The 25,901-nt window shown below is 46.7% G+C and overlaps 1 protein-coding gene and 1 non-coding gene across 4 annotated transcripts; both read left to right on the plus strand.

The window, feature by feature from the left end:
• Positions 1-5,166: 5,166 nt before the first annotated feature.
• On the plus strand, positions 5,167-5,238 carry n-TEctc12. Its single transcript has one exon. It is a non-coding gene; the product is annotated as a tRNA-Glu (tRNA).
• Positions 5,239-5,833: 595 nt separating this feature from the next.
• On the plus strand, positions 5,834-23,658 carry Acp6 (acid phosphatase 6, lysophosphatidic). Of its 3 annotated transcripts, XR_003954368.1 has the most exons (11): positions 5,834-6,447; positions 12,925-13,053; positions 13,156-13,286; positions 13,622-13,698; positions 15,069-15,156; positions 15,523-15,655; positions 18,724-18,824; positions 20,166-20,319; positions 20,885-20,980; positions 22,710-22,875; positions 23,413-23,592. XR_003954368.1 is itself a non-coding variant. In NM_019800.4 (10 exons), exons 1-10 carry the CDS (start codon positions 6,250-6,252, stop codon positions 23,548-23,550), a joined length of 1,257 nt encoding a protein of 418 aa, NP_062774.2. In that variant the 5' UTR covers positions 5,859-6,249; the 3' UTR covers positions 23,551-23,658. The 3 variants fall into 3 exon arrangements, 1 of the variants encoding a protein (NP_062774.2); NM_019800.4 differs by lacking the exon at positions 20,166-20,319 and having other exon boundaries at positions 5,859-6,447; positions 23,413-23,658; XR_375566.4 differs by lacking the exons at positions 18,724-18,824; positions 20,166-20,319 and having other exon boundaries at positions 5,835-6,447; positions 23,413-23,621.
• Positions 23,659-25,901: the final 2,243 nt, after the last annotated feature.

Consider the following 25,901-nt stretch of genomic DNA (forward strand, 5'->3'; position numbering starts at 1 on the left):
CCTTGTGTCTTCATTGTTGCCTCTTTACTGACAATCCCTCCCATTTTGTTAAAAGTCTCCATACTGGAATCCTGTCCCAGCTCTGGATTCATGGGTCTTGCACTGTAGCTGTCAGTTTTCTGTCACTATTACAAAATGCCTGAGGTAACTAACTTATAAAGAGGAAAGGTTTACTTTGGCTCACGGTCCTGGAAGGCTGCAGACCACGATCAGGTAGCTCTGTGAGTTTGGGCCTCTGGCAGGTGAACATGACAGAGGCAAACATTCACCTCAAGTCCTAAGGAACAAAGAACAAGGGGAAAGCAGTGGATCCCATGCTCCTCTGCAAGCGAATGTCTCGAGTCACCTAAAGACTGCCAACGATGTCATACCTCTCAAAGTCTTTACTACTTCTCACTTTTAATACATGGATCTCTGGAGAACAGTCATCCAAAATAGCATGTGCCTAATGATTCAATCAACTATGGATCAAAATACTCTGAAAAAAAAAAAAACCAAGCAAATAAACAAAGAAGCCTAAACCCAAAACCAAAATAAAAACAAAAATCTACAGTCAGATGTTCTGACCTTTTCTTGTCATTATTTCTTAAGTAGTCTGGTGTAACAACTACTTTCAGTACATTCTCACTGTATTTGGTGTTATCATTAAGCTAGAGATGTTCTCAAATGAGGAGAGGATATACATCCACTATTTGCAAATACTACCTGTAACCTCTTGTTTTTCCTCCTGGCCCCAAGCTCCAGAAATAATGACTTAAATATATTTACAAATGCCTAGGCCAAAGTTTTACATGTTCTTCAACTGACTCATAACTTAATATCTGGTTTATTGCCACGTGACTGGATACCTCTGCCCTATTTTCATGCCTCTGTCTCCATCAGCGTTCCTGGGCCAAATCCCCCATGCCTCACTAGTTCCCAGAATTCTCTGTGTGCAGGATGTCCCACCTTCTAATCCTGCCTCAGCTCACTGGCCAAAGGTTTCTTTTTTATCAACAGGTGAATATTTTTACAAAACACACAAGAGATTATCTCTACAACTACCCCATTGTATGGAAGGGGCTTCAAAGTCTGAGGATTGTGGCATCAATGGAAGGATCCTTGTCTCCCCATCAGTAGCTCTCAGAGTGGAATCTGAAGAACTACCCTACCTTAAACAACTGGGTGTCCTTGACTTACTAAGATCTAGAATAGCATTGACGCACTTGAACCCCAAATATCCTCAGGCATGCTGTGTGCGAGTAGTATGTAGTCAACTGTTCTGGCTATATACTTCACATCATTAATAACACCAATGACCCTCCCACCAATCCACTATGGATTTGTGGAGTAAAGAAACTCCCAGTCTCCTTAAGTCTCATTATCAATGTACCCCGTGGTGCCTGTTCTTTCTCTCTTCGGTGTAGAGGATGTGCAATTTCTCCATCTGATGCTAATGATGTGGTCTAAAGTCATTTCTCATCTTGTTCTACCTTAAGAGCTTTCTGGGTCCTTTATCCCATCTCGTCTTCAGCCTCTCCCTCACTGTCCACCGATCAGCATTTAAACACAAACTTCTCTTCAAAAGACTAAGTCTCCCTTAGTGTCAGGGACCTAGCACTCCCAGTGCCGCCATTGGGCTGAACTCTTCTCCCAATGTGCTCACCTCCCTGATGGTGTCGACACTCACTCCCCACACACTCCCACACGCACTGAACCTCTGCCCACTGCTTGCCCAGGCTGTTCCTCTCCATTGGTCACAGACAACCAGTGTTCGATCCCAGGGCCTTCCATCCCAGGGGCCTCCCACTATTATCACTGTATTTTCAGTTCCCTCTGACACTACCACTCCATCCTTCTTTTATGTTTTGATTGCTTTTGTTCTAGAAAGGGTCTCACCTTACAGGCATTCTCCATTTAGACCAGGCTGGCCTTAAACTCAGAGGTCCGTCTGCTTCTGCCTCTGAGTGCTGGGACTAAACACGTCAGGCATCTATTCCTTCTTAATTTTTCTTAGTTCCCTTCATACTTAGGTCTTGAATGGAGAGCTCCTCAGAGACGTATCTCAGGCCTCATTACGTCTCCTTATCCTTCTGCACCAAGACTGTATCCATACAAACTCTTGCAGTGATGAGCCTTGAAAAACCCTGCGTATACACTCCTTGGCTGCTCTTACTCTGATCTCCAGCCTATGTCATCAGTCCAACAGAGGGCATTTCTATACAGATGCCTCACAAGTACACGTATCTACCTCATAAAACACACAATCCAAGTTAACTTGCTAGCCTCGATTTCACCTCTTTCCAAGGTGTATGACATCATCTGAGATCATCTGACCACGTACTCCAGGGCTATCCTTGACCCTTCCCCTCTCTCCCTCCTCCCTTGAATTTCCATTGTTAACGGCTTACCAGGTTCCGTACCTGGACTGCAGCCACAGCTATCTGACTTTGCTCTGTTTCTGCTCCCTTTCAATCCACAGTGTCTCACACCATGGAGGAAAAACATCACATTTACATTATATTTAGATTGCAAATTATGTTCCTCGATTCCAGACCATCAAGGTAAAAAAAAAAAGTCAAAGGAAAGTAATCCTCACATCCCTTGATATTTGTTTTAGTATTAATACCATGCTCAAAATTAAACTTCTTGGGAGATTCTTGTAGGAAGCAACGGTGACGTAAGAGTCACCGACCTCTCCACTTCTCCTATGCCATGGTCTATCATCTTTTAAACCGGTCCTTACCAAGTACTCACAATGAATCAGACACCATGCTCACCACTGGAAATAAAACAGTGAATGTGTGTGTATGTGTGTTTGTGTTTGTATGTGTTAATCTCATGGCTAACACTGAGTTTCAAATAATATTAAGTGAAACTCTCATGAAAATTTACTGGAGGGAAATTTACTTGTTTCTCAAACTAGCCCTATTTTATAGTAAAACCATGGTCAAAATAAGCTTGTCTCAGAGTCCCCTCCTTGCCTGTCCCCAGAGCATGATTTCAAGACTTCTTCTTCTTCTTCTTCTTCTTCTTCTTCTTCTTCTTCTTCTTCTTCTTCTTCTTCTTCTTCTTCTTCTTCTTCTTCTTTTCTTCTTCTTCTTCTTCTTCTTCTTCTTCTTCTTCTCCTTCTCCTTCTCCTTCTCCTTCTCCTTCTCCTTCTCCTTCTCCTTCTTCTTCTTCTCCTTCTTCTTCTTCTTCTTCTTCTCCTCCTCCTCCTCCTCCTCCTCCTCCTCCTCCTCCTTCTTCTTCTTCTTCTTCTTCTTTTTTTTTTTTTTCAAGACAGGGTTTCTCTGTGTAGCCCTGGCTGTCCTGGAACTCACTCTGTAGACCAGACTGGCCTGGAACTCAGAAATCCGCCTGCCTCTGCCTATCAAATGCTGGGATTAAAGGTGTGCGCCACCACTTCGGGATGATTTCAAGACTTCTTTTTTTTTTTTTTTTTCTCTTTTTTTCTTTTTTTTTTTCGAGACAGGGTTTCTCTGTATAGCCCTGGCTGTCCTGGAGCTCACTTTGTAGACCAGGCTGGCCTCGAACTCAGAAATCCGCCTGCCTCTGCCTCCCGAGTGCTGGGATTAAAGACTTCTTACTTTTTTTTTTCTCTTTCAGCTTACTACCACTACTGTACATATTGTCAGGACTCCCGGGTGCTAACAGGTAGTGCTTTCCTTTGCCAGCCTCACCAGCTGTGGCTCCCCCTCCCCCACTCCCTGATGGCACTGCTATTGCTCTCTTGGGTCAAAGGTACTCATGATGCTCACCCGGTGATTGCCAACGATGCCAGAGGAGCAGGGTGTGCACCAGCCTTGCTTTGTCCACCACAGCAGGAAGTAGGGCAGCCAGATACCAACCTTCCATTGCCTTGAAGGCTCTCCAGCGTGCTAAGAAAGCCAAAGAGGCTGAAGCTGCTCCAATACTAGGATCTGTTTATACTGAAACTGTACTATGCTTTCCCTCACCTGTCTGAGGGCCACCCTCCCCAGCTGGAGGAGTTCCAAGGCACTACTCAGGTTCCAATGTCGTATTTCCCAGGGCCCCTGAAGGTCTCGGTTTGTCTTGTGTTTTATTTTGGATCTTAAGTGTTTACCCAAAAACTCATGTACTGAAGGTTCAGTCTCAAATGCAGCAGTGTCCACAGTGGGTCTCTTGTGGGGAGGCAGTGACTCTATCACAAAGTTTCTCTCTCACCTACGACCTTGACTGGCTCTTAAAGAGGTAAGACCTAGTTGAAGGAGTGGGTCTGAGCTAGGATAGGGCAAGGAAAACTATTGGGACACAAGAAGACAAGGGGGTCCCCACTCTCACTAGTCATCAAGCAAGGATTCCTTTACTGAAGGCCATTCTCCCCTTGTGGCTGTAAATCCACAATCTGAGACTCTCACTAGAAACCGCAGGGGCTCCTGGTTTTACCTTAGCAGACTCTAATCTAGATGAGGTTCCCTGAAGTTGTCCTCTAGTTGCACCAGAAACCAGAAGGGGTCAGGGTGAAGTGTAGCAACCCTTCCAGATGTGAAGGAGGTGGGGTGGGGTGTGCTTCTCTCTCTCTCTCTCTCTCTCTCTCTTTTTCCCCAGACATGGCTTCTCTGTGTAGCCTTGGATATCCTGGAACTCAACTGTAGAGCAGGTTAGCCTTGAACTCACAAAGATATGCCTGCCTCTGCTTCCTGAATGCTGAAATTAAAGGCCTGCACCACCACGCAGGGCCAAGATGTATCTTGAGAGTCACTAAAAGAATGTATCTGGTAACTGCTAAGACATTTTGCTGTGAATCTCTTATGGGAAGCCCAGACCCATCCACAGGTGTCTTGTTCTCTCACTAAGCATCTCTCTGTCATAGCTCTTTTGCCTAAAATCGGTTACAAATGGCTTCTAATAAACTGAGACTATTCTGTGAGAAGCCCATAGCCATGTAAGGTGTGTTATGTTCTTTTTTTTTTTTCTTTTTTTTTTTTTTTTCCTGTTGCTTTTCTTTCCATTCCAAACAGACTTCAAGTCTATTTTTTACTGGTTTGCTTTGAAATTCATTTCGAAGTTGAAGCCCACGATACTGTTCCGCAGTTAAAAGATTAGGAGAATGCCTTCAGATGTTGACAACACTACCGCCATTCCTCCAGGCCTCTCCTGACACTCTTTGGTGGCTCCAATCCAGGTCTACTATCTTCCCTCTCAAGCCTCTGTCTCCTAACTTCCCTGGTGGTCTAGTGGTTAGGATTCGGCGCTCTCACCGCCGCGGCCCGGGTTCGATTCCCGGTCAGGGAAATACTGTTTTTTCTCTCACAATTTTCTAAAAAAAGTACTTAATAATCACTCGAGAAAAAACAAAAAACAAAAACAAAACAAAAAAACCGCTGGCTCTAATGCTTTGCGCATGCCCCGAGAGTGCTCTACCGCTGAACTACATCCCTAGCTCAATTTTCTTAAACAAAATGGGGAAAGGGAATTTCACAAATAGGAAGCACTCAGCTGATAGATGTTTCAGGTCTTGACTTTAGTAATCTTGCTTTGGGGACTTCAGGGAATTCTTCCACATTCAAACTACTCCCCTTGCCCACCAATCCTAACACTGCCTCCCCTTACCCTCATTTCCTCCCTACTCACCCCAGGCAAAGCCTCAAGGGAAAAAAAAAAAAAAACAGACGAAATCCCTTAATTACCCGGGGCTTCTTGGCAGCCTTAAATTGAAGACTGGCGGGACTGGGAGTGGAACGTGGGAGGCGTGGGGGGGGGGGGCGGGACCTTAAGCATGGCGGGGGGCCGACGGAACTGCCCTCCCTGGGGACCTCGGCCGCGCATAGCATTGTGGAAGTTGTAGTTTTTACGGGTCTGAGTTTCCAGATCGGACGAAGTCTCAGGACTCACTTTCCCGTGCTCCTGTGCGCAGACTTAATTGGAGCAGGTCCGTGGGAGGTCAGGAGATTGCGTGGGGAGCTTGGTTATAAAATGTGGACCCGAATCCCGGGTGTCCGAGGAACTTCTGCTTTTGCGGCCTCCCCTTCACACGGTTTGAAGTGCAAGTTTCAGGTCCAAGTAACTGCCCTGACTGAGCCTGCATGCAGTAGGGGCGGCCGGCAGACGCTAGGCTTAAACTACTAGACAATCTTTCTGCTCCCACCCCTTTCTCTCCACCTCCGGCCTGACTGTCGCTGGGTCGCCCCGCTAGAGTCGCTTGTTCTGAGAGCTTGGATGCACTTGCCCTCCAGTTCCCGCGAACTTCTGAGTAGCTGCTGAGCCGCGTTGCCTGCGGAGCCCTCAGCTTCCACAGCCTCCATCATGCGCGTGTGGGTCCCCGTGGGTGTCCTGACCTCGCTGGCTTACTGCTTCCACCAGCGGCGGGTGGCCCTGGCCGAGCAGCGGGCTCCTAATGGCCAGCGTCCGGTGGACCGCAACCTACTGGAGCTGAAAATGGTGCAGGTGGTGTTTCGACACGGGGCACGGAGTCCGCTCAAGCCTCTCCCGCTGGAGGAGCAGGTGAGAGGCGGCCCACAGAGGGGTTCTTGGGGACACACTTTAGCGTCCCCCGTCGGGGCTCGGGCTGGGTCCAGACCAGAGGGAAACAACAGTAGACTGGCCCTCAGGCTGTGGCCTGGAGTCATCATCCCATGCTCATCCCAAACCACCGGTGTGGTGTGTAAGCCTTCCTGGCTAGGGCAGCCCCTGCCCCCCAAACTTTCAGTTGCTTGGTGTAGTGAAACTTTTCAAAGATGCATAAGAATGTCCCAGGCGGGGGTTCTTATTTAAATGCAGATTCTGATTCTGCGGATGTGGAGTTGGGTCACGTTTCGTAGTTCTGTGGTTGAACTTGAGTTCAAGGACCTTGTAAGTGCCTGGTTGTTAATAACAGAGATCATTGTACCAGGAGATACCTTTAGTGCTTCCGCAGTACAGAGCAAGCTGGCACCTTTGGAACCAGATCTTAATACAGATTTTTCTTGTGGGCTTGCCAGAGACCATTTGAGATCTTGTGAAGTCTTATTGCGGACAAGGACTGTATCTTGGGGTTCTTTAAGGTCAGGTTTAGAAATCTGGAAAGGATTTGTGGTAAGAAGGAGGGAAAGTTAATTAACTAATTTTGTGGCTATAAGTCAGGATAATTATGATTAAAGCACAAATAATTAGCTTTTTGTTTAAAAAATAACCCCTAACAGTATACAAGAAAAGGGCACCAGAAGTCCCTAACACCCCGGGTTGAATTTACCCATGGAGTCTGTATTTGTTCAGTTGCAAATACTCTTAATGGTCATTTCTGTTTTCCTGAAGGGCTGTGAGTTATAGTTTCAACCCAAGATCTGGTCTTTAAAGAGGGTTACACATGAAAAAGCCAAGCAACCAGGGCAGCTCTCACATAAATAAATATCTTTTAGCAGGTGTTTGTTTACCAGGTCTCCAGTTAGCCTGTTCCTATGGCTGTACTACTTTCTGTCTGGCACTGCAACCCACTCTACGCCTTTAACATTAGATCTCTCAGGTTGTCTTATCATTTTGTCTACACATGCCCACCTCTTTGCACCCCTCCTCTCTCTCTATTCTTATTAAAGAGTGTTAGAGAGATATATTTATGTTTTAGACAAAGTTAGCAGTAATAGCAGAGAATAAAAGTTTGTCTGGATCTAGACCCAGTGTATATAGACAGTGCAAATACCTATCAATACCAGCCTGTACTGGTGGATTCCAGTATAGAACTGGTGGATTCCAGTATAGAACTGGTGGATTCCAGTATAGAACTGGTGGATTCCAGTATAGGACTGGCTTCACTGACAAATTATCCCCATTCTTTGTTGAGGGGACTGGGAAGAAAACCAACCCCACTCAGTTCATTACTGGGAAGATATTCATTACATTACTCCTGCCTCTTTGAATTGGAAAAAAAAAAAAAAAAAAAAGGTTTAAATCCTTCCAGGGAGTGTGTGTGTACGTGTGTGAACCAGTTGGTGTGTGATGGGAATCTTACACCTTTATGGTGGAAGCTCCCAATAATCCCAGCTTCGTTAGCTTTTCTTCCTGTAGCTCCAAACTGTGGAGAATGTAGTTCCATGGCCTTGCTTTGTAGAATGAGCAGGACCGTTGCTTTAACGTCCCACTCATACACGGCAGACTGTAGGCTGCTACTTTAAATTTAAAAAAGACTTAGGGGTGTGTGGGTGTGTAGGCCAGAGAAGCTGGAAGAGGCCGTTGGCTCTCCTGGGACTGGAGTTACAGGTGGTTCTGCTCCTCGTGGCGGTGCTTTGGCTGCTGTCCCCAGAGCAAGCACGCTTAGCTGCGAGTTCTCTCGCCAGCCCTAGGCAGAAAGCACGTCTGGTTTTCTTGGATAAAGTTCTGTGAATAAAAGCCTGGGATGGAGCCAGCTCTGGTTGTGAGGAAATGCCATCAGCCTCCTGTGACTGACTCTAATATAATAGGATATATGAATATATGTTATATATCATGTGTGTGTGTATATATATATGTATATATATATATATGTATGTATGTATATATATGTATATATATGTATGTATATATATGTATATATGTGTGTGTATATATATGTATATATATGTGTATATATATATGTATATATATATGTGTGTGTGTGTGTGTGTGTGTATGTATATATATATATCTGAACCTGTTTCTGGATATTGTCTCTCAAGGTTTCTTTTCAAAATCCATGGTTATTGAGTTTTCTAGCCTTCCTTATTCTGCTCTTGTCAGAACAGACTACACAGCGACAATGATAAGACTAAAGTTACCTTTGCTACGATTTCTGATTTCTGACTGGTTTATAGACAGGCGTGCTGTCATCAGGTCAGTCTTCTCACGGGTCCTTACAAAGAGGCATTGTTCGAAACAATACAAGTTTGGCTGAATTGTTTTCTTATCGGTTTGGGTAACAGTTGATCTGTGCTTTGGAAATAAAATCATGGAACTTAGTTGAACATGTTTCTGGCCTTCAGAGTAGCTCCCAATTCACTTTCAAGCAAACTTTTGAACTCGACTTTAAACTTTCCCCCAGGCTTCTTCCAGACAGCGGCAAGGTGACCCCCGGTAGGGAGGTCTTTCAACTCTTATGAAGTTGAGCCTAGCCCAGTCCCTTGTTAAGTTCCTGTCTGCCTTTGACAGTGTGGTTGAGCTGGGAAGCCTGCTGTGTTGCTTAATTCCTGCCCAAAGCTCAGCCGAGGTGGATCTATGAAGGATGTGCCAGTTCCTCACTCCACTGGGTTCTAAACCCTGGCAGGATATTGAATTCTTCAGAGATAGTATGGGGGCTTGGAGCAATGGCTCAGCAGTTAAGAGCATTTACTGCTCTTGTAGAGGATGCTGCTTCAGTTCCCAGCACCTGCATGGCTTCTCTGAATGGAGCCCTTCAGTTCTAGGGGTTCCGCTGTACTCTGGGCTCTGTGGCCACCAGACACATGTGTGCTCAGATAGATGTGCATGCTGCCAAAACGTTCATACGTGTTAAAAAAAAATCATGCCTGGGTCTTCCTCCTAGAGATTCAGATTTAATTGGTACAGGGTATCTGAGCATTGCAAGAACACTTCTCCTCTGGTGCTTTAGAAGTATCTGGGCACTATAGCACTGAGAAGTGGACACCACACCCCATAAAATCCCAGATGCGATTAGCCTGGAATGAGGCTCAGAGTTCGGCAACTTAAAAATTCCTGTGATGCCTTATGTACAAGGCCATTCATTGCTTGTTTCCTGAGACCTTATCCTGGAAGGTCAGGAGATCTCTCTCTCTCTCTCTCTCTCTCTCTCTCTGTGTGTGTGTATGTATGTATGTATGTATGTGTGTGTATACATATATACATATATACATATAACATGGGATGTAACCAATCCATCCCACTGTGACGTTGCCTTCCTAGGGTTGTGATATGGTGGGATCTTTGTACTAAATTGAATGAACAGGGACAAACAGTCCCACAGAACCCATTGCTCTGACTACCGGAAACCTGTCCACTTCATTCCACTATCCCCTTATGATGCCCCGAGGGAGAAAATTTTCACTTTAGGGGTGGTATACTTCTCTTGAGCTTTGTCTTGCTTGTATCTTTGAACTTGTCTAGGCAAGTTCTAAAAGCCAGAGAGTGTAGTCCAGAATCTGTACCCCTTCACAATAGACATGCGCTGTTGGCCGTATGTAGTTTTTGTTAGCTTTCCATTCCTTTTGTCCTTACATTTGCTTCTTACTGTCTTTTCCCCCTTGCTGCGAATCAGTCACATTAAGTTATATTCTACGTATTGCTATCACCCAATTTTCTTTTAAGAGTTATTATTTTTCTTTTGTTGATGGTTGTGTGTGTGTTTGCCTTTGTGTAAATCTGTGCACCACAAGAGGTCCTGGTGATCTTGGCGGCCAGAGAGCCATTAGAGCCCCTAGAACTGGAGTTGCAGGAGGTTGTAAGCGTCCTTGTAGATGCTGGGAACTGAGTCCTTGTCTTCTGGAAGATCAGTAAGTGCTCTTAACCCCCGAGCCATCTCCCTACCCCCCCTAATTTTCTCATTAAAGATGATGTGTATATATTTATGTGACTGTATGAGGCAAAATTATCAAGCTGTCTCTCCCCTAACCCCAGCCTCTGAAACAAGATCTTGATTTGAAGCCTGGCCTTGGTATTGAACTCTTCTGGGGTGATATTCATGCCCAGGGGGCCGGAGCAGTGCCCAGCAGTCAAGAGCATTGACTGTTCTTGGAGAAGACTCTGCGTAAGTTCCCAGCACCCGCGTGGCTGCATTGGCCATTGGACTCCGAGTACTCTTCCCTCAGCCTCCTGTCACTGTGTCTGGTCTGAGTTCCCCTTTACTCACAGACTGGACAGCGTGTATGAATGGATATGTCATCCATGCTTGAAACTGTGAATCATGTGCTTAGACTCAACATGACCTGGTCATCAGGAGTTGCCCCTGGGAAGCACCATAGGTCCTCTGTTGGTAAATGTGCTTAGAGATTGCATCTACGGTGTCTGAGTGGCCCTGTGGACCTATGTGTTGGGTTCTGTGGCTTTAACCAGAATGGAGCCTTGGTCTAAGCTCTAAAAGGATTTACACTACAGTGAAGGAGAGAGATGGGACAGATCCAGATCAGACTTAGGGGACTGTGCCAAGAGTGAGAACAAACTGGAGGTACCTTACCCTAACCTGACCTGAAGCAACAACAGCTTTCCTGCTGCTGCCCTGTCAGTAGCCACACAAGCTCAAAACCAAAGCCATTTTCATCCTTCTTCATTACTGCCTACCTCCCAATTCCATCCCCAGATGGAGCTGTGTCCACTCACATACCACGTCTTACTGGGGTGTCTTAGAGCTGCCTCCTCTATTCCTGTAGCCTTGGAAGGAAGCTTGTAAGTCTTGCTGACATGGCAAACTCAGCTCTCCTATATCCATTGTAATTGTGACATGCGCCACTGGCATTTAGACTATTCTGTGGGGCCAAGGCCCTTTCACAATACTGGTCAAATGCCCAGGGGGCTGGGCCCTGGACGCCTACTCCTACTTCACCTGGAAGAACTGTTATTTTAGCCTTTATGTTACTGTCCTGAAGTTCACCAATTACAAGTTCAGGTGTTTGCTTATCTGCATCCCTGTGATTGCATCAAAGGAGTGCATCAAATGTCATTCCTTTTGAGACTTCCTGAAGAAGAACTGCGTCTGGCTTTGAGCTGTGGCAGCTGTGTCTGGTGTCTTGGAAGGCACACCTACTTCTACTGTATTTGTGCTATCATTTAAGTTCGTGGCTTGTCTCCTCTTAGCTGAAAACCCAGGAAAGGCCAGATCTGGTTATCTGACAGTTGGTGCCTTCTATAGAATCTGGGAGATCTTCTGAGCCTAAAACCAATAGATGGCTCAGTTTCTACTCTGTGGAAGCCGTGTATTGAACAGGACAGACGAGTAAAGGAACTTACTTGCCTGGTGCAGTTTGATAAGGTTTTTAAAGAGCCAGTGAACCTGCTGTGTAAGCCCAGGGCCATGGCCACAGCTCCTTGAGTTAGTTATATGCTGTGAATGAGAGCTTCCTTCAGGGACCAGGACAGGAGGGAGTCAGAGGCTGGTTTTAGAATGTATAGTTGTGTTCACACTGAAAGAATTAATAGGTTGGGAAGAGGAGCTGGTTACGGATTAGAACGGGAGTTCTCAACCTGGGGGTTGTGACCCTTTGGGGGTCGAATGACCCCTTCCACAGGAGTTGCCTAAGACCATCAGAAATGCAAATATTTACAGTATTATTCATAACAGCAAAACTACAATTATGACATAGCAATGAAAATAATTTTATGGTTGGGGGTCACCACAACATAACGGAATTAAAGGGTAGGAAGCTTGAGAGACACTGGATTAGAACATCGCGTCTGACTCTGAAGGAGTAAGAGTCTCATGGGTCATTTGAGATATGAGACCTGTGATGTTTTGAAAGTCATCCGGTTGAGGCAGGAGCCAGATTAGGAAGAGAGACAAAAGAGACAAAGGCGACCGTAGGTTATAGCCACTTGTTTCAGAAACTAGAGAAAAGAACAGGAAGTAGGCGGCAGTAACACGAGCCTTATGCAGAGTCCTAGGTGTGGATTTGAGGCATAGAAACTACACATCGATTCCTTAGAAACTGTTAATAACGTGGCAGTCCCTGAGATCGGGTTTAATTCACTTGCCCACTCTTTCATTCATCACTCCCTCACTAAGTAGCTGCCTGCCAAGCAGCCTGGCCTCTTCTTCCTGGTAGTCAAGTGGGACAGGAGTGCTGTAACTGAGTCTTAGGGTGAGTAAGGGCACCAGGGATAATAAGCCATGGTTGTATCTGCCTTCAGTTGGAGGGAGAGGTCAGGTTTCTTTCCTTCCTTTCCAAGGAGAGATTGCAGGCCTGGTGTCAGATGCTTCCGTTCATGTGTCCCAGAGGCCACAGGGTGTCATCACCGTGAGCGTCAAGAACTTTTATTCAACTGTATGTCATTTTTTTATGGTCACAACAGGTGGAGTGGAACCCCAAGCTTTTAGAGATCCCACCTCAAACTCGGTTTGATTACACTGTCACCAATCTAGCTGGGGGCCCGAAACCTCATTCTCATTACGACACTGAATACCGCAAGACCACCTTGAGGGTGAGTGGCACTGGGAAGCCCACGGCAGAGCTTCAGGGATTCTCCTCTGGGCTGAGTTGAGCCACCGAGTGAGTGTCCAATCTTCTCTTTGCCCCACTTTAGGGTGGCGTGCTTGCTGGGCAGCTGACCAAGGTGGGCATGCAACAGATGTTTGCCCTGGGAGAGAAACTGAGGAAGAATTACGTGGAGGATATTCCCTTCCTTTCACCAGTCTACAACCCCCAAGAGGTCTTGTGAGTCATAGACAAGGGCACACTTATTCATTTAGGGTCTTAGCCATGAGTAACTCGTCTTGACCCCCCCTACTCTCATCCAAGATTTGGGGGTGCCAGATCACTACTGAGCGATTACCCTTGGGTCATAATCTTCTGTGAACAGGTAGTCACTGAAGGCCATAGCCATTGCCTTTCAGGTCCTTGGGGGGCAGCTAGTCTGTAGAGAGGAAAGGCTTTCTCCCGGTGGGACCCAGTGTGTGGTTTTGAGAGGTGAACAGCTGCTCTGTTCCCGGCTGCTCTGTTCTCCGTTCCTGTGTGAGCATCTCTGCCTCTGCATGTTCATGTCTCTCCAGTATTCGCTCCACCAACATGTTTCGGAATCTGGAATCTACTCGGTGCTTGCTGGCTGGACTTTTCCAACATCAGAAAGGTTTGTGTTGTGTTCTGAAAGTCACCCCTGTGCCAGGGGAGCTCGCTTCTCCTCACTTCCGAAGCCTCCCTTTCTCTTCCTCCATGCCTGTTCTCCTGACCCCTCCTGCACTTATGGCTTCTAGTTGGTCCAGTTGGAGAGGGTCCTTCAGCATCACCATCCCGCCAGTACCACCATCCAGCCTTCCGTTGCCCTTGCCAACCAGACCTCCACAGTGAGGAGTTAGATGTCCCTCCTCTTCCCAACTTGGGCTTCTAACCGAGCTGTAGAGGGTGGCCCTGCCCACTCTTGTGAACAGTAGTGAGGCACTACTGAAAACCGGGTGAGGAGCACTGTCAGCCGAACCTGAGAGTGCTGCCATTGCTCTGATCTTAGTGATAACCCCCAGCCTAGTCTACACGGTGTCAGCATGCTCGGCTCAGCCTTTCTTAATTGAGCAAGGTGTCAAGTTTGAGTCTTCACGTAATCAGGGAATGATTGTTATCGTCGTCAATTTCAAAACTTTTCACCAGTGAGGACTGCATTTATTTCCTTCCTGGATCCCATGGGAGGCCTGTGTTAGTCACCATCACATCCCTGAGACCAAACACCCGACTGAAACATCTCAAGGGAAGAAAGGTTTATTTTGGCTCGAGAGTAAAGGGAGGCTGCTGTGGAGAGGAAGCTGTGGCAGAAGCAGGGCAGCAGGAACCTGCTGAGCTCCTCAGTCCCCATCTGTGGCTTGCCGGAGTGGGAGGCAGTGAGTGGTCACATTGTGACAGGCTAGGCTGAGCCTGAGGCAGGCGTAGCCTCCCCTCCCAAAGCAAAGCTCAGCTCCCTCTGATAATGTAACTGCCAGCCAGGCTCACCTTGTGAGTGCTCTGTGTTCCCACACCCCTTACCCCCTCCAGGGCACACCACCAAAAAAACAAATGTCCCCTTCCCAGAGACACTGTTGGTGACTCAGGAGGAGGCCTCTGAGCAGAGAGTAGCCTGTGATAAGTCACTGTCTTGACCTATGGAAGTGAATTGGGGGAAACAACCAAATAACCCAAATCTGATGAATCGGGGACCAGCCAGTGTTAGAGGATACCCACATGCCAGTCCTGGCTGTGCCTGGGGTAGGCCATCTTTGGAACGAGTCAGAAGAGCACCGATCTAATCCAGGTCTGTGGCCCAGTAGGAGGGTGTGTGCAAAGCAAAGCTGTTCCTTTCTTCAGTGCTTGGAGGAGAGCCGTGGGCAGAGCTGGGGCAGGAACTGCTGGTAAAGTTGACCTTGACATCTTCGGCCTGGGTTGTCTCTGTAGACAAAGGGAAGTAGAAGGCAGAAGTGGGGGTCTTGGAAAAGTGAGCTGAGCCCCCTACCACCTGTGCTTCCTCTTTCCTTGCAGGGTCTGCCGTCATCCATACTGATGAGGCAAGCTCTGAAGTCCTGTACCCCAACTATCAGAGCTGCTGGGTCCTGAAAGAGAAGACTAGGTAACTCAAGCATTGCGGGGCACTCAGGCCTCCCGGGCTGTGCGAAGAATGTAATCCAGACCAGAAAGGATACGGTTTCCAGACAGGTCTGAGCTATGCATTGGTTCCGTAAAGCAGGTAGAAATCTCCGCCGAGGGTTAGGATTTGGAAATGTTAGCCTTTTGTTCCAGCACCCTAGCTCTTGATAACTTACATTACAAGTCATTTAGCTTCTTAATGTGTTCATCTATAAGGTAGGAATAATATTGCTAACCATACCAGATTGTTGTAAGGATTACACGAGGTCGTAAACACTGAACAAAATTACATTGTGTAAATTACTGATCGCTGTGCAATAATAACACAAGAACCTGTGGGTTTGGGCAGGGGCCGGAAGAAGGCTGCCATTTCGCAGCCAGGCATCTCAGAGGATTTGGAAAAGGTGAAGACCGGGGTGGGCATCAACAACGGTGATGACGTGGACTTCTTTGTTCTCCTGGACAACGTGGCTGCTGAGCAGGTAGGAGAACTGTTTCCCCGGGGTCCTGGGTTTTGGGAGCCATGGGGATGGGCTGGCTCCTAACTTGGAACTGACTGGAAGCCCTTCTGGTCTGCAGGCTGCTGTAATGGGGTTTGTAAATGGGGTGCATGTGAAGGCTGAAGGGCCCAGATCAACGGACCCTCACACAGGACCCAGACAGTTCTAGATCAGTTTCTGGAAGTTCATTTCCCACATTGCCTGGCCTGTGTGTTTGGGGGAGTGGGGATAGGTAGGGCTTGGTTATGAGTAGAGAGTATGTTAAAGTATACCCATACCGTTTTTCTATGTGTATATGTGCATGTGTGTTTAGAAGCCAGAGGACAACCTCAGAAGTCTTTCTGCAGGATACATCCACCTTGGTTTTTGAGACAGTCTCTAACTGGGCTAGATTAGCAAGCATGTTCGACTGTCTGGCCAGTAAGCTTCAGGGATCTGCCTGTCCCTGTACCCCACAACTGGAATTGTGAGCTGGTGCCACCACAGCTGGGGTCCAAATGCAGGCTCTTGAGCCTGTGCAGCAAGCAGTTTACTGAGTGATCTATCTTCCCAAGCTAAGTTTTGCTTTCTTCAAGACAGGATCTAGCTCTGCAGCTCAGAACTGCCTCAGATCTCTGCTTCAGACTCCCAAGTGCGGGGGTTACAAGTGTGGGACACCCCCATGCTCTCCTTGCAAATTTAGCATTTTTCAGGGTTCAGAACCTTTGGGGCCCCTCTTTATTGTGTCATATTTTAGAGAGTCTGCATGAGTGCTAGCATATTTTAAAACTCTGTGCTGGGTGGGGTCCACAGGCCTGTAATCCCTGCATTTAACATGCGATGCAAGAGCATCAAAAGTTGGAAGCTAGCCTGGCCTCCACAGTGAGATTCTTCCTCAAATAACTATATTAACATGTTTATATTTAAATATTGGACTGATGCCATGGCTCATTGGATAAGATGCTCACCTCCAAGCTGGACAACCTGTGTTTGATCCCCAGAGCCCACATGGTAGGAGAGAACTGATGGTCATGAGTTGTCCTCTGACTGTCACATGCTCACTGGGGCGGTGCATCTTCTACCTCCTACACTTGCACACGCTTCCATGTATACACACATGTGCTCTTACATGTATACACACAGTTATATGCTTACACATGTACATACATGCATGCACATACACATGCTTACATGTATACACACATACATATATACACAGTTACATGCTTGTGCACACATGTATATACCCACTTACATGTATATATACAGTTACATGCTTATACACATGCACACACATGCTTACATGTATACACACTTACATGTATGTACACACATGTATATGCACATATATACACATGTGTGCATATGCACACACAATTGAACAACCAATTAATATAAATTTTTGAGATATCTGTAATCTGGTTAATCCTTTAGACTATTTTCCTCAATTTGATTTTTTTGGGTTATGAGGTGCCCCGTGTATACTTGGGGCTCCAGCCGCTCAGGAGGTGGGATGTGTGAAGTTTGACCATGCTGTTGTGGGTTTCAGACTATGTGAAGCCTCAGGACCCCGCTCTGGGGTGGGGGAGTACAGTCTGAGGTTCCTGGGGGCAGCCAGAGCTGGCTTGGGTCTAGGCTGAAGGGGGAAAGAGAAGAAAGCTCTGGCTGGGTCCGGCGGGAAGGATCGCCCTTGGTTTGTCGGTGGCTGGCTTGGCTTGGTGGAGGCCTTGGCTGGGAGTGCTGAGAGGCCTCCTGTGGGAGATTAGTCGGGGCTCTTTAAACGAAGATCTTCTCCATTGCTCCCCACGGAGGATCCCGATGAAAAGAGACAGTCCATGGTTAAGACATTTATTGTCATGGCGGAGAGTGGCGATGAGTAAAACCGTACCCCACTTCTCAGGGCGGGCCTGAGGTAAATACCTTTTGCAGGGAGGAGTGTCTGGGAAGGAGAGTTTATTGGCTAAGCCTCCAGGCCTTTAGGTACCTCATTAAAATGGAGATCTATCTTGAGGCTATGTGACCTGTCCTCACGTCTGCTACCTATGGAAGGGCTTGGGGCATTGCCCTTATGTGACTGATGACCACAAACTATGGAGAGCTGTGGCCTAGTGCCAGGAGCCTGGTGTCCAGGAGGGTGGCAAAACGCCTACCGTCCCTTGTAGGGTTATCCCCTACAGGGTCACCGGGGTTTCAAACCTTAGCTCAGCCAGAGACGAGGTTGCCTTTCATGTTCCTATATGATTTATCCATAAAATCCTCCTATGTACTAAAAATATATTATACATTTTACATTTTATGAATGCATATAACATTTTATGTAATATAAACATGTTATTAAAATGCAGTGAAATGTGTATTACATCCCATGCAGTAATAGCATCACACTGTGGGAGGGCTTCTGTGGGCTGAAGTGCTGATGTCCAAAGACAGTATGTGGGCCTTTTCCTTCTCTTACAGAAAGGACGGTGCCCCCAAGCCTCAGTGTGCCTAGTGCTCATGTTTATTAGTAAATGTGGGCTTATATGGCAAGGGTTCGTGAAAAGTATTTATATGGCATGCAGTTGCTAAAATCATTTTAAGAAAAATAAAAATCAAATGAGATTTGTCAATTCCTTGACTTATATTTTATTCTTCATTAAAAGTTAAAAATTGTTAGTTTTTTAAGACTTGGAGTGCATGGGAGCCATCATGGGGTATGGAACAGTTTTTACAATTCTGTGCCTATATAGAGCTAGAGAGATGGTTCAGCTATTAAGAGCACTAGCTGCTCTTCCGGAGGACCAGGTTCAATTCCCAGCACACACAATGTCTATAACTCCAATTCCAGGGGATATGATATTCTTACATAGACATATATGTAGGCAAAACACCAATGTATGTGAAATAAAAGTAAAGAAATCTTTAAAAACAAGGAGCAATTCTGTGCCTATAGATCTGTAGAAACAGTTCTGGAGGGCCTGAGGACATAGGCTTCCCAGGAAAAAACCCGCCCCTATGGTTTAATAGAAGCTAATTGGCGCCCTTAGTAGGCAAGAAGTGTTGTCTTGTGACATCACCAGTGACTCTTACAGGTACACAGCCTTCTAAACTGCCCGGCCCTGGAGAGATTCGCCCAGCTGATTGAGCAGAGGGCTGTGGACATGGCCCTGTATGTGGTGGAACAAGAAGACAGGTGAGGGGTCAGGTCAGGTCAGGTCGTGCTCAGTCTGTGGCAGAGGTGCATGCTTTTGTGCTTGCATGCCTTGGGGCCGGGCAGTATCAGCTCTCAGCTGGCACCTCTGTGTGAAGAGGGGAAAACCCTTTCTGCTAGCCTACCCTCAGGCCTCTGCTCTTACTGGGGTAGGAACCTGTATCTCTGTCCCTGTTACACAGAGTCCAGAGTGTCAGAGTGTCAGACTCTTGTTTTACCTTTCAAAAGACAGAGGTGGAGGGAGTGGAAGCAGGAGGAGCCATGCTACAGTCTTGTTGGTCTTGGTTCAGTTTACAAATAATTCCCTGTTCTCACTGCCTGGGAGGCATCTTTTGCTGCTGTGCAGGGTTTACAGAGCCCTCCTTTAATCCCTGTCACTGCTTGACAGAGAGAAGCACTGGGCTGAGAGAGACTGGCTACTTTTCCTGGGCTCATTTGGCAGGTGCCAGAGCGAAGACTTGGTCCCAGATCCTCTGACCAGTTTGCTGCATCTTGCTGGTCCTTGTGATTCCATTCTGGAACGCCCATTGCTTTTCTTTTAATGATTAAGAACATCCAGTTTGCACTAAGAATAGGTGGAAACAGTCAGGCCAAAGTGAAGGGATAATCCGGGACTATTGGCGGGAGGGGAACAGTTAATGTTTCAAGAATTAACAGGGTCGGTTGTGTAAGAAAAGAGCCCCTGGTCGAGTTGGCTTGGAGTCAGTCAGCATGCCTGCCTGTGTGCTAGTCTTGGGCATGCAGAAGTGCTCCAGCCAAACCACTCACTGTCCTCCCTCCTGCCAGTCCACACATAAACGTGCTCAGTAAATACCTCAGGCTCTGTGGGCCGTGCCTGGTCTGTCGCAGCTTCATTCTTATGCATCGTGAAGCAGCTATGGGTAATATGCACACGAACTGGCAAGTGTATGTTCTAGTAAAACTTCATGAGAACAGGCAGGCAGCTTGTATCTAGCCACTGCAGCACTCTTTCTGCTCCGCTGGTCGTTCTACTTATATCAGTTTCACAAAACTGATGTGTTCTTCAAGGACAAATGGTACAACGTCACAGTGCAGCCTGGGTTGTCTGGCCTGTGTACCTGGCAAGCACAGGCCACATGCAGTGGCTGCCCCTGCCCCCTTCGGCCATTGCTTACCATTCCTTCAGCTATGAAGGTGGCAATTTCCACAACAGACTCACACCAATCATGCCAGCCTCCTCTCCCTTGTACAATTAAGTATTTAGAATCCTAAGAGTAGTAGGTTGTGTTTTAGTTGGGGGGGTCTTCCTCCCCCAGTAGAAGTGTGAGGCACAGCTACAGTACGTCTTTTGTCACTTGGCAGCCTTTCTCTGCTGTGCTCCTCACCCTGAGAGTTGAGTTACCGTCACTGCGACGAGATGACCCAGATGAAAAGGGATGGGAGCTGAACAGGACTAAAGAAGAGTCCTTACGGCTCAGCTCCAGAAGTTAGAGGTGGCTGGAGGCCCAGGCAGCGGGTGCGCCTCCTTCCCACTGCTTTGCCTTTGTAGACTTCTGAATCTTGTTCCCTCTACCCTTCCCAGCTCTGCCTTTTGATTCCTCAAGGTGTAGTTTGTTTGTTTGTTTACATTTATTTATTGTGCATGTTCACATGCATGTGTAGGATGTGTGCACATGCATGCATATGATGTATACAGATGTGGATGGGCTTCCTTCCACTACGTAGATTCCCCATTTCTAACAGGCTTAGAAGTAAGTGACTTTACTCTCTGGGCCATATCTCCAGCCCAGGGCCCACTTCCTTGTAACTCCCTGAGTGTCTCCATCTCGGCTGCATTCATGGTAGGGGTATATATATATATATATATATATATATCCTGATGTTTTTGTTGGAAGTCTTTGTTTACAGAGAACCCTCAAACTTGATACCATTTCTCCCCCTGCCCTTGCTGTGCCCCCTGCGTCACTTGTCTTTTCTTCGCCTCCTCTGACTGGGCTCCTGAGGTCCTAGGAGGCAGAGCTGACCCCTCTCCTGAGCACTGAGTTCCTGCTGGGTACTTGAATGTTATTCCCGCTTCACAGGGAAAGTATCCAGATGGCAGTGGGCCCATTCCTACACATCCTGGAAGGAAACCTGCTCAAAACTGTGGACCCTACCACCGCACCCAGCAAGACCAGGTACCCAGCACAGTGAATGCTTATGAGAGCTGTGGGGGCCTCTGGCTGCAGGGAGGGACCAAGGGTAAGCGTCAAGAACAAGGCTGTGGGTGGCTGGTGCTTACAAGGCCATATACTCCCAAGCAGGTCACAACCTTTTACCTTTCTTCCTGCTGTGGCTTTGCTTGAATGTTTTTATTTTAATGTCTCAAAATTATTTTTCTTTTCTTTTTAAAAAACTAACTGGGGCTGGTGAGATGGCTCAGTGGTTAAGAGCACCGACTGCTCTTCCAAAGGTCCCGAGTTCAAATCCCAGCAACCACATGGTGGCTCACAACCATCTGTAACAAAATCTGATGCCCTCTTCTGGAGTGTCTGAAGACAGCTACAGTGTACTTACATATAATAAATAAATGAAATGAATCTTAAAAAAAAAAAAAAACTTAACTGGATGTATGCCAAGTACATTAGTATCACACTGGTCTGATATTTTGATAGTCCAAAACAATGATGACTTGGTTTGAATCTTTCATTTGGTGTACAGAAAGTATGATCACTGTACCTTTTAAAACATTGGAAACAGCTTATGGGCTTGTATCCCCACTTTCACAGGCTAGGGACCTGGATTTGGAATGTCATGTGTCCTGGGAACTAGCTTCACAAATTGTGGTTTGCCAACAGTGTCGTAACCTGGAGACTTGTTTAAGTCTTAGGCTCCTCTCTGTCATGTTCAAGCAGAGCCTACATTTTAATTAGATGTTCCTTAATATTCAGTACTGCCAGGACGTGAAGAGAGGGGAGGGCTCGAGATAATACAGCTAAAAGCCTGCAGTGGGTGCGAGAGGTGCAGGGAGCTGAGTTCCTAGGGGTAAAACAGGCCTGGAACTTGGAGCAGCATTTCCTTTTTTCCTTTTTTAAAAAAGAATATTTATTTATTTATTTTGTGCATGTGAGTACACTGTAGCTGTCTTCAGACACACCAGAAGAGGGCATCAGATCCCATTATAGATAGTTGCAAACTACCATGTGGTTGCTGGGAATTGAACTCAGAACCTCTGGAAGAGCAGTCAGTGCTCTTACCCACGGAGTCATCTTTCCAACCCCAGCATTTCTAACAGTGAAGCCGTGCCTGTCCGTCTCTGGCCATCACACACGCCTGCATGGCATCTCCTACACCTTTTGCTCCTTGCCGCTCTCCCCCTTGTGCTGGTCTCCTAGCTTGAGAGTCAGTAAAGTGCTGGACCATGCTGAGGAGAGAAATGTTGGCATCAAACAGATACCATAAAATGGCTTCTTAAATTACTGGCTAAGGCTGCCTGAGACATGTGTTAAAGACCAAGCAGCTTAATATATGTTTGAAACTAATTAAAATTTCCAAACCTGCAAGGAGCGGGAGTGACCCTCCTACACTCACGTAGCCAAGAGTAGGAAGAACATCAGTCATGGGATGGCAGGACCCAGAGGAAGTAGAGAGGTAGGCCACACGTTTCTCACCAGGGGAGGAATAAGTGAGTGGGCAGGAAGGCAGAAGCGAAGAGAGTTGTTCCAGGGGTCGTTCTTCTCCGTGAGACGTGAGAGTGGGAACAGGCTGTTCACCATCTGCTCCAGAGGAGTTTTAAACCAGCTCAGCTGACTGCTAGCTGCCCCTTGCTTCTGCTGTTATTCTCTCAGAGGAGACAGGCAATGCCTTGGCCTCCTGGTATCCTGATCCCAAGGCCAGCAATTGTAGAGAATCATTTCCTTCTTGCAGAAAGATGTACCTCTATGCAACACATGATGTAACCCTCCTGCCTATGCTGTTGGCCTTGGGGATTTTTGACCAAAAATGGCCCCCATTTGCTGTTGACCTGACCATGGAACTCTACCAGCACCAAGAATCTAAGGAGTGGTTTGTGCAACTCTTTTACAATGGGAAGGTAAGATCTCTGAGGCGGGAGTGGGTGGTTTAGTGTCAGATGTCTCTTCTCAAGCCCAATAGAGTTCTGAGTGGTAGCTTTGACTGTCTGAATTCTATGAGCGTAGGGCAGTGTCGGCCTGTGGTAGCAAAGTACAACATGGCCACATCTCAGTTCTATTATAGATCTCTTAGAAATAGGGCTATTCTCCAGCTCTCCTGAGTGTGTCTGCCAGGCTGTACCTTCTCACTGTGAGGCCTGTTTTAGGAAGTCACAGAGGTGTCTTGGTGCCCTGGCTAACCCAGCATTATTGATGTCTAGGAGAGGAACTGTGTACTCTGCAGGGGTGGGACTATTAGCTCTTTCAGCTCAAGGCCAGAACTCTGCTAAGGCCTCTCATCTAGTCAGTCAGGATGCAATGCTTTTTAGTCTGGAAACTTGGGTCTTCCTGGCTGTTACATGTGTGCTCATCCATACTGTGTGGCTGAGCCTCTGGGCTCAACTAAGGGCAGAGGGTGGAGCTCTCTACAGACCTGCTGACTTCTGTTTCTTTTCCAGGAGCAGGTACCAAGGGGCTGCCCCGACAAGCTCTGTCCACTGGACAAGTTCTTGAACACCATGTCAGTTTACTCTGTAAGCCCAGAAAAATACCGAACACTCTGCTCCAAAACACGAATAGTAGAACTTGGAGAGTGACTTGTTTACACAGACAAGTTGATTTTTAAATAAAGTGCCTTTATATAAAAGAGCATCATGTTGAGATCAAAGGGGGGAGGTCTCTACATGATTTTTATTTTATGTCTGAATGTTTTGCCTGTGTGTAAAATCTGTGTACTGCTTACATGACTGGTGCCCTACAGAATCCAGAAGAGGGTATTAGATACCCTGGAACAGGAATTAGTTAGAGATGGTAGTGAGCTGCTTTGTGGATGCTGGAAGCCAAACTTCCCCTGGAACAATAGCCAGTGCTGGTAACCACTGAGCCACTTCTCCAGCCTCATGACAAAGGTCAAAGCATTGGTGTGAGCCTAGGGAATTGTGACACTTTGGGACTCTAAGAACTTTTCTTCTTGTGTTACTCAGGCTCTGTTAAGTCCTGGTTATCAGAAAGGTGGTAGGTTCTACCTTCAAGTTATTGCAGTTCAGTGGAGAGAAACATAAGTAATTGGTGGCTTATAGGGCAGTGTCTTAAGCTAGGACAGTATATTATGTGCAGTGTTCTGAACATGGGAACAGACCTGCTCCTTCTAGTAGGGGTTACACAGACAAGCTAAGTGGTCAAAGTTGACACTGGAGTAGTAGTTAGGGTTGAATTCAGCATTCATGAATAAATACAATCCAGAATGTATATAGACTTAAGGACGGGAATCACATGGTCATCTCAGTAAACAGAAAAGCCTTCTGGCAAAGTCCAACATCCCTTCATGATTAAAGCCCTGAAGAAACTGGGAATAGAAGAAACATACCTCAACACAATAAAGGCTGCGTATGACAGACTTACAGCCAACATACAATAAAGGAAAAACTAAAAAGTCAGAAATAAGACAACCATGTCCACTCCATTTACTCAATATGGTGCTTGAAGCCTTAGCTAGCGCCATAAGGCAAGAGAAAGAAAAGAAAGGCGCACAGATAGGCAAGGAAGAAGCCCGATTACCCTGTGTGCAGACGGCATGGTCCTATGCATAGGTGACCTAAAGGGCCCCCAAGGAAACAAGCTTAGTGCAACAGGATGCAAAATCAGCATTCAGACATCAGCTGCCTTTTTATAAAACAATGACAGAAGACAGGAAATTAGTCCCAATCACAATAGCCTCAGAAATAAAAATGGGTTTAAAAGTAAGAAAACTAAGCAAAGAAATGAAAGACCTTGGCCTGGTTAGATTTTACTGTCAATGTGGCAGAGCTAAGTCACCTGGGAAGGAGGAGTCTCAGTTGAGGAATTGCCCAGATCAGATTGTCCTGTATCTAGGTCTGTGGGGGATTGTCTTGATTGCCAGTTGATAGGGGAGGGCCCAGACTATTGTGGGCAGTGCCACTCCTAAGACAGGTGATCCTGATTGCTTACGGAAGCTAGTTGAGCAGTAACTAGAGGGAGCAAGCCAGTAAGCAGCATCCCCCGTGGTTTCTGCTTATATTCCTACCTTCCCGCCATGACGGATTGTGTAATACCTGGAAGTATTAGATGAAATACACTCCGTCCTTCTCAAGCCACTTTTGGTCTTGGTTTGTGACAGCAACGGAAAGCAAATGAGAACAGACCTCTACACGGAAAACCTTAAAACACTGAAGACACTACAGGAAGGGCTTCGCATGTTCACCAGTCTGCAGTATTAATTCTGTGAAAACGGCCATACTACCAAAAGCAACCCATAGATCCGCTGCAACCCGGCAGAACTCCAGGGACAAACCTTCACAGAAACAGAAAAGACAACCCTAAAACTTAGAGAAGCACAGAAGACCCCAAATAGCCAAAGCAATACTAAGCAAAAAGCAGTACGGAAGGTCCCATAATATGTCAAGTTACACTACAGAGCCATGGCATCAAAACCAGCATGGTATGGGCTGGTGAGATGGCTCAGTGGGTAAGAGCACCCGACTGCTCTTCCAAAGGTCCGGAGTTCAAATCCCACCAACCACATGGTGGCTCACAACCATCCGTAACGAGATCTGACTCCCTCTTCTGGAGTGTCTGAAGACAGCTACAGTGTACTTACATATAATAAATAAATAAATCTAAAAAAACCAGCATGGTACTGGCACAAAACCATGCATAAACCAGTGGAATGGGATGGCACAGAAGGCCAAGACAAAACTTCCTGGCTGTGGGCACCCAATTTTTGACAAATATAAAACACACACACCAGAAAAGCCAAACGTCACCAATTCCGTGCTACAAACACTGGATATTCACAGGTAGAGGAATGAAAGTAGATCCTTAGTTATCACCTCGTACAAAAATCAAAAGGGAGCAATGGCACCGGAGGCCTGAAACTCGGGTCTGTCAGTGAGAGAGAGGAAAACATGCAGAGAGAGGCACGAGCCAG

The sequence above is a fragment of the Mus musculus genome, chromosome 3, assembly GCF_000001635.26.
Source record: "Mus musculus strain C57BL/6J chromosome 3, GRCm38.p6 C57BL/6J".
NCBI classification, from domain to species: domain Eukaryota; kingdom Metazoa; phylum Chordata; class Mammalia; order Rodentia; family Muridae; genus Mus; species Mus musculus.